Source organism: Anolis carolinensis, chromosome 5, assembly GCF_035594765.1.
Source record: "Anolis carolinensis isolate JA03-04 chromosome 5, rAnoCar3.1.pri, whole genome shotgun sequence".
Lineage (NCBI taxonomy): Eukaryota > Metazoa > Chordata > Lepidosauria > Squamata > Dactyloidae > Anolis > Anolis carolinensis.
The window spans coordinates 156,038,877-156,047,804 of record NC_085845.1 but is presented as its reverse complement, the minus strand read 5'-3'; the positions used below and the strand labels follow the sequence as shown (position 1 = coordinate 156,047,804).

The 8,928-nt window shown below is 39.4% G+C and overlaps 1 protein-coding gene across 3 annotated transcripts in view; it reads left to right on the top strand.

Moving 5' to 3' along the window:
• The first annotated feature begins 429 nt into the window (after positions 1 to 429).
• e2f7 (E2F transcription factor 7) overlaps positions 430 to 8,928 on the top strand; it is a 33,755-nt gene continuing 25,256 nt past the window's right edge. For 2 of the 3 annotated variants that reach the window (XM_062982651.1, XM_062982649.1), the window contains exons 1-2: positions 430 to 633; positions 3,234 to 3,326. In XM_062982651.1, coding sequence (XP_062838721.1) covers positions 577 to 633; positions 3,234 to 3,326 — 150 coding nt within the window. In that variant the 5' untranslated portion in view covers positions 430 to 576. The remainder of the gene's footprint in view (positions 634 to 3,233; positions 3,327 to 8,928) is intronic. The other variant, XM_062982650.1, reaches the window with a different exon arrangement.

The following is an 8,928-nucleotide window of genomic DNA, read 5'->3' as shown; positions in this document are numbered from 1 at the left end:
TTGGTGGGGAAAGTTTACTTTTTAACCTTGACTATCTTATAAGACTGGCTATCTAGAATACCTATTCCAACAGCAGGCCACTCGAAGGGGAGAAAGGGGAGGAGGGAGAAAGCAGAGTCCCGCCAACTCTGGCCCCAGTTTTAAATTTCCCAGCCCTATATGCCCCCTTCTTCTTCTTCTCAAGCTGCTCCAAATCCCAAGGAACAAAAGCGGCGGGGCTTCCCAGGTGGGAGGGAAGGAGGGAAGGCGGAGAGAGGCGGCGGCAAGGAAACCGCCTTCCTTGCCTCCCCGCCGAGGCGCGGGACTCCGAGGCCGAGCGCGCCGAGTCTAGCGCCAACTTTTTTTCCGCCCCGAGCGCTGCCGGGCGCTGATTGGCGGCCACGCCAAAGGGAGGAGCTGCCAGGAGGCGCCTGATTGGCCGGATTGTAAAAATATGTTGCAGGGCGCCAGAATAGAAGGTCGAGCGCCTAGCTGTGGAATCTCCCGACAGACAGCAGAGGCGCGTCGTTGAGGATTTATATATATATATTTGTGAGGTGAAAGGATCGCTTTTGGTCTTTATGGAGTGATCCCTCAATGCCGCTCAGGTGCATTACGCGCGGGGCTGGGGCCAAGAAGAGAACCGCCAGAAGGGTAAGAAGTTCTCCCACTTGGGGGGCGGGAAAAGCAGGACTACGCCAGGAATGGGCCAACTTGGGCCTTCCAGGTGTTTTGGACTTCAACTCCCACCATTCCTCACAGCCTCAGGCCCCTTCCTTTTTCCCCTCAGCCGCTTAAGCGGCTGAGGGGAAAAAGGAAAGGGCCTGAGGCTGTGAGGAATGGTGGGAGTTGAAGTCCAAAACACCTGGAAGGCCCAAGTTGGCCCATGCATGATCTACACTGTGGACATAATATAATAATACATAATATAATAATACACATACAGAGAGAGAGGGCGGGAATGTCTTTGGGGCTGGGCAGGGTCACTCTCCCGCGCTTAGGGTTCAATGGTCGCTCTCCTCCGCCCTTTTCCCCCTTTTCCTTCTCTCTCTTTCTCACGTTCAGATCCCCATTCAAAGCTGGGATCCCTTCTCCAGGTCCTTTGCGCCAAAAGTAACTGATCCCCATAGATCCCCCCCCCCCCTTCTCTCCCACACCTGCCCTTTTCCTCGAAGCCCCTGGGACCCTGTTTGTATTCCAGGTAATCAAAGCCCTTCTTTGGCACTTAAAAAAAATCTGGCGCCGCTGTGATCCTTTCAATCACATTTTAAAATATTTATGTCTTACTATTTAGATCTTTTTATTTTTGTTTCCTTGTCTATAGGTGGTACCTTGTCACTGCTATTGTAATTTGAAAGAGCTAGTTGATAAAATAAGTTTTAATGTTTATATTTATGACTTACTATTTAGATCTTTTTATTTTTGTTTCCTTGTCTATAGGTGGTACCTTGTCACTGCTATTGTAATTTGAAAGAGCTAGTTGATAGAATAAGCTTTAATGTTTATATTGGAAAGTGTATACTGTACTTTTAAAAGTTGTATATTATTTAGATGGCTAGTACAATAAACAATTCATCAGTCCATTGGAGGGTTATAGCATTTATGTACTTATCACAAGCAGTCCTGCAAATGACAATTAAAAAAAAGATCAGAAGCTTCAAAATGATTTATAAAGATCTCTGAAATGGCTTACATTATATTCTAAAATAGGCTTGTATTAATTTGGGGAAAGTTAGATGATAAGATGACATGAGGATTGGCCCTGAAAATTATTATTATTATTATTATTATTATTATTATTATTATTATTATTATATTTTTATTCCAGGTTCTAAAAGCCTGGAATATGACCCTTTGTCATCATATTTTTAAATCTGTATTTTTATTGAATATTTTGCTATCTTGTGTGCAGGTGATGATAGTACATTGGATGGGTTGCTGTGAGATTTCCGGGCTGTATGGCCATGTTCCAGAAGCATTCTCTCCTGGCGTTTCACCCAGATCTATGGCAGAAGTTATGAGGTCTATTGGAAACTAGGCAAGTGGGGTTTATGTATCTGCAGGAGGTCCATGGTGGGAGAAAGAACTGTTGTCTGTTGGATGCAAGTGTGAATGTTGCAATTGATCGCCTTGATTAACATTAATGGCCTTGCCAGCTTCAAAGCCTGGCTGATTCCTGTCTGGGAGAATCCTTTGTTGGGTGGTGTTAGCTGACCCTGATTGTTTCTTATCTGGAATTCCCACTTCCAGCTAACACCTCCCAACAAATAATTCCCCCAGGCAGGAAATGGCCAGGCTTTGAAGCTGCAACGTTTTCAATACTAATCAAGGTGATTAATTGCAACATTCACACTTGCCTCCAACAGACAAGAGTTCTTTTTCCCACCCTGCAATGTCCACAGATATATAAACCACACTGGCCTAGTTTCCAGCAGACTTCACAACCTCTGAGGATGCCTGCCATAGATGTGTGCAAAACGTCAGGAGAGAATGCTTCTGGAACATGACCATATAGCCCAGAAAACTCACAACAACCCAGTGATTCCGGCTATGAAAGCCTTCAACAACACATCTTTAACATGGCTTACATTATATTCTAAAATTTGCTTATATTCATTTGAAGGAGGCAGAGAAGATAAGGTAAAATGGGAGGCCTGGAAAATAACAACAACAACAACAATAATAATAATAAGTACTAGTAGTAGTAGTAGTGTGGAGAAATGGACACTTTGTATTCCAAGCTCTGAAAACCTTTGGGCACTGTTTTATGATCTGAAGCTTTTACATTATATTAAAAATGTGAAAGATAATTTGCATTATACAGTAGAGTCTCACTTATCCAACATAAACGGGCCGGCAGAATGTTGGATAAGTGAATATGTTGGATATTAAGGAGAGATTAAGAAAAAGCCCATTAAACATCAAAATAGGTTATGATTTTACAAATTAAGCACCAAAACATCATGTTATACAACAAATTTGACAGAAAAAGTAGTTCATTACACATTAATGTTATGTAGTAATTATTGTATTTACGAATTTAGCACCAAAATATCACGATATATTGAAAACATTGACTACAAAAATGCGTTGGATAATCCAGAACGTTGGATAAGTGAGACTCTACTGTATTTTAAAATATATTTTGTATTATTTCGGAGGAGGCAGAGAAAATAAAATGGGAGGGTGTCTAAAAATCATCATTAGTGCAGAAAAAATTGTTACTATCTTGTTCACTTTTTGTATTTTGACAGATGGAGGTGAATTGCTTGACACTAAAAGACCTGATCAGTCCAAAACATACTAGGATAGATTTTATAAACGAAGACAGAGAAAGTGCGCAGAAGGTAAGGAGACAGAATAGCATGTCTAAACTCATGAGTTCTGCAAATTAAAATATCAATTATGCTTACATTTCAAATTAAGCTTACATTTCAAATTAAGGTAGAACCAATACATTCAAAAATGGTAACATATCGTGATAAATGTGAAACCCGCCCTGTTTATTGTATGTATGATTGCTATTCTATGCAATTTGTTCTTCCTGGCTCCAAGATAAACAAAACTTATTGTCCAACCATATTGTTCCCCACTGTTTTGTCTGTTGAGCACTTTACTAAACTGACTTGCTAAATTCTCTGCCTAGGCCCACGACTTCCTTTTGGCTCTAATTTCATGGACAACCAATTGCCCCATCCCTTTCCTTATAAGGTAGTAGGGAATCATTTACTCATGGCTGATTAATGTACGTTTTTTGCAAGATGCTTGCCATATGGGAATGGGATTATAGACACGCCTGACAATGAATCCTAATTGGCTAAGAGTTCTCTGTGCTTGTGAATGGGAGCAGATGACACAGTACTTGTTACTAGTACTCTGGCTGCACAAAAGACCATCTGAGTGTCAGGAAGCATGTCATGAATCTGAAGATCTATTCCTGATTAAACAGAAAGCAAAGGAATCTTGTGTGGTGTAATCTTAAACGTTCATTGCGAAGGCCAAATGTACATGTTAAATAGAAATAATAGCACTGTTAGACAGGATGCTTATATTTCCCCTCTACCTCTCCATTGAACCTACTGTTTACTAAATGGACAGCTTAGAATGTCAATATATAAATAAACTTTTGCTTTTGCATTTTTAGAGGTACAGACTCTAAACCAAGAAAACAATATATGGGATAGAATAGAAGGCTTACACATGATCTTCTATCCAGGAAAATATTAGCCCAATGATATTTGGATATATAAAACTAAAGTTTTAATAAATGCAAATAACATTTTGACATTTAGGCCCCTACTACACTGCCATATCATCCAGATTATCAAAGCAGATGGTTCATGTTATCTGCTTTGAACTGAATTATATAAATCTGCACTGCCAGATAATCCAGTTGAAAGCATATAATCTGGATTTTATCTGGCAGTGTAGAAGGGGCATTAGTAATGTCTTGCACAGTATATCTGTTGGTTGTACAGGAGAGCAGTTACATGAAATGAATGAAACCTGCTAATATTGTCTTGACTTAAAAGACTATCCAGCCCCTTAAGTAGATTTTCTAGTGAAGAAAAATAATTTCCAGACACTGACAAAGTGAAATTTATGTGTGCCAAAGGGAAGGCAACAAATCAAAAAATCAATGTGTATCAGTATACAGATGATGAATTGGCCTCTGTATCCACAGATTCAACCATGCATGGCTTTAAAAAGTGCCCCCCTCCACACACAAAAAGCAAATTCAAAAAGTAAATGTTGATTTTGCTATTTAATATATACAAGGGACACCAGTATGTATAATGAGACTTAAGCAGCGATGCGTTTCACTATCCACTGTAGATCCTGGAACCAAAGTTCACCCAATACCAAAGGGATGCTATATACAATATGTAGGAGTTACAATGCCTTCCAGTTTTCTACATTTTTATTGTAGGTATAGATAAAAGCAGAGAAGCTTTGTACATATTTGCTTACTACTGCAATACCAAATTGCTCACTGCTGCAAATATCAGTCCATTCAGGTTGCACAAGCACATTCAACTCTCTTGATGTCCCTCCTTATCTATATTAGATCTCTCACGCTATCCAAACAAACAGGTAGTGCAAGTCTGACTGTTGAGTGACGAGTAAAGCTAGATGGGCTTTAGTGTGAGTAACTGCACACAGTTTCTGAGTAGTAAAGTTTCTCTGTTCTGAAATTGAAATGAGAAGCATTGCAGTGATTCAGCAGTTTGCATTGACATGCTTGTGTCAGGAGTAGCTCGCTGTAGAATGAAATGAAGGTGGCTCACAAACAGATATGACTCATTGGAGATGAGCGGGACAAAAGAAAGGCCACTTGTGTATTATCCAAAAGCCCTTTTTATATCTCACAAAAATAGATCATGCTGAGTTCTGTAGGAGTCTTCAGGTGTAGTTCAGAGATGCCTAGTGTGCATGATAAGTTGGATATAAAAAAGCCAAAGTTTGTGAGTCTATTAAACCCTTGCTAGAAATACTCAGCAACCGATTACATAATACATGAATCATTGTGGTGTAGCAGGCAGAGCAAGCTCACTTTACAAAATTTCTTCAGTTTTTTGCTATCACTTCTGCAATAAATGTATTTAAATGAAAGTTTTAAAGTAAAAATGTTGAGTTTTGTTGAAGAATGATAAGATACTGAATCCTGGTAAATTGTAAATCAGTTCTGGCGTCTCTGATTGGTTACTTTCTCTAGGGTAGCATTATACTTATGGACTAGAAAACAGTTCTTTTCATGTACTAGGTTAATTAACAATTTGTATTAAAATAGTTGAGATTTGAATTAAGACCTCTTCCACACAGCTAAATAAAATCCCACATTTTCTGCTTTGAACTGGAATATATGGCATTGTGGACTCAGATAATCCAGTTCCAAGCAGGTATTGTGGGATTTTCCACCCTCATATTCTGGGTTATATGGTGTTGGAAATAGCAACCTCCCAAGCCTTTCACTATTTATTTATTTATTTATGTATATATTTGCTAACCTGTATTCTATGTGTATGTTGATTTGCCAGTTTAACTACCTATTTGGTGTGGGAACAGTTATAGACATATGCATGTTCAGACTCAGGACTCCATTTTGTAGGCAGTCTGATTCACACCTCAGTGGAGGTGGAAGTCTCCTTTACATCTCAGTGGAGGTGGATGTTTGCATCACACTTCAGTGGAGGTGGATGCATGTTGCTGTTTGAACTTCAGTTGAGAAGTATGACTTATGGACTTCAATGAGTACAACTATACCTAAAGACTGGACTATTGATTAAGAATGATACCATGTGTACTCAACACAGAGAGAACTACATCCTGTCTATAACTGAACTTTAAATAATAAATTATTTTTATTTCATTATTTTTCAAGGAAGACTTTTTTTATCTCTAAGTGCATATTTTAAACTAAGGTTTCAAGGGAGTATATATCTTTTAGGCAATTACAATTACAACTGCAATTTCAACTTCAAAGAAACAACCATCCTCTTCTAACCAAATATATGATTACTAGCTGTGCCCGGCCACGCGTTGCTGTGACTTAGTCTGGTGGTGTTGGTCAGTCTACATTAGGTTGTATTTATGCTGTGACCTCCACCTTCTTTATACTCACATTAGTAGTAGTATTTGAAGTCTGTTACCTTGTTCAATTTTTGTGTTGATTGATAATTGCTTGAGATCCCTGTTGTCTTTGGTTTGTTGTTAATTGTAATGTCTGATTCTGCTGAGTGCGGTTTATATTTTTATTGTGGTACAATAGTCTTTCTTTTGTTTTGCCTGTGTAGGTGTTTATTATTATTGTTGTTCTAGTGGTCATGAAGGTTGGATAAGTTGGATGCTACTGTATTGTTTTATGGAGGCCCAGTGTAGCACTGACTGGCCTCTCAGCCTCAGTGCCTGGCTGCTTCTTGCCTGTGATGGTGTTGATTCTTGTTGTTGTTGTCATTGTTATTATTGTAATTGTTTTTTTTTGGAGGCCAAGTGTGAATGTAGGGATTGGGGAAGTGTTGGCGTTGTTGTGAGTTTTGTGGGTCCGGATTGTGGTTTTGTGGTGTGGTTGTGTTGTTACAATCGGGAGGGAATGCTTTTGTGTTGTGTTGCCAAGTTTTGTATTTCTGGGGCGTTTAGTTGTGTTGTTATAGTCACGATGCGTTGTTGTGAGTTTTATGGGTCCAGATTGTGGTTTTGTGGTGTGGTTGTGTTATTACAACCGGGAGGCAAGGCTTTTGCACTGTGTTGTCAAGTTTTATATTTCTGGGGCGTTTAGTTGTGTGCCAAGTTTCGTATTTCTGGGGCGTTTAGTTGTGTTGTTATAGTCACGATGCGTTGCTGTGAGTTTTATGGGTCCGGATTGAGGTTTTGTGGTGTGGTTGTGTTGTTACAACCTGGAGGGAAGGCTTTTGCGTTGTGTTGTTAAGTTTTATATTTCTGGGGCGTTTAGTTGTGTGCCAAGTTTCGTATTTCTGGGGCATTTAGTTGTGTTGTTATAGTCACGATGCGTTGTTGTGAGTTTTATGGGTCCGGATTGTGGTTTTGTGGTGTGGTTGTGTTGTTACAACCTGGAGGGAAGGCTTTTGCATTGTGTTGCCAAGTTTCGTATTTCTGGGGCGTTTAGTTGTGTTGTTATAGTCACAATGCGTTGTTGTGAGTTTTGTGGGTCCTGTGTGGTTTTGTGGTGTGGTTGTGTTGTTACAACTGGGAGGCAAGGCTTTTGCATTGTGTTGCCAAGTTTTGTATTTCTGGGGCGTTTAGTTGTGTTGTTATCGCATGATGCGTTGTTGTGAGTTTTGTGGGTCTGGATTGTGGTTTTGTGGTGTGGTTGTGTTGTTGTAACCTGGAGGCAAGCCTTTTGTATTGTGTTGCCAAATTTCGTATTTCTGGGATGTTTAGTTTTGTTGTTATAGTCACTGCGCAAACAACTTTATCATTTTATATATATAGATAGTGGCATGTCTTTTTTCCTTGGCGTTTCAAAGACATGGTTCTTCAGTTTAACAGTTGAGTTACCTGTGTGCCAGTACATGAGTGCTTATGAATATTACTTGTTCAAAGGGGTGACTTCTAACAAGGTCATGCTTTTCTTGACTAGTGGTTTTCAAAAGGTGGTCTCCAGATGTTCATGGAGTTTCATATTTGCCAAAAGGGTATGACATCATTTTTCCTTTTCAATAAGGTTATGATTCTTTTCAAAGAGGTATATGCCTAGAGACTGGGTGCAGTTATTTCTAGAAGGGCCCTTAGATCTATTGAATTGCTTGTATTCTTGTTATGTCATCCAGAAAGACAGTGCAGCTTAAAAACTGCTTTTGTTTTAAAAAAAAAGGCAATTATTCACTTAAACATGATTTCTTGGGTAGTGCCACTGTTCCGCGATGAGTAAAGAGCAGCTGTTCTGCTATGGCAGTGGTTCTAAACCTGTGGGTCCCAGATGTTTTGGCTTTCAACTCCCAGAAATCCTAAAAGCTGGTAAACTGGCTGGGATTTTTGGGAGTTGTAGGCCAAAACACCTGGAGATCCACAGGTTGAGAACGAACCACTGTGCTATGGGTAAAAAACAACTGTCAGGATACAGTTCTAAAAATGACAATTCCTTATTCAAATAATTTGTTTACACTGAGTATATGAACACAGTAAACAAGACTAGATCCGCCGGATCGTCCTCCCTAAATTTTGGCCATCAAACATTGAACATGGTTTTGCTCTACTCACTTGTATACAAGTTTATAGCTTACTAGTTTTTCTGCCTTTTAATCCTATGGGAAAAATTAAATCTCTAATATAATAAACACTTGAGAATCACATAATAGATACATATGTACATAAACATGGTGGTCTCGCAACTCCAGGCAATCTTGGAAGAAACGGATTAACAAGACCCATCACAGTCTGGTTTTAGGCCAGGACATGGAACTGCAACAGCCTTGGTCTCCTTAGTGGATG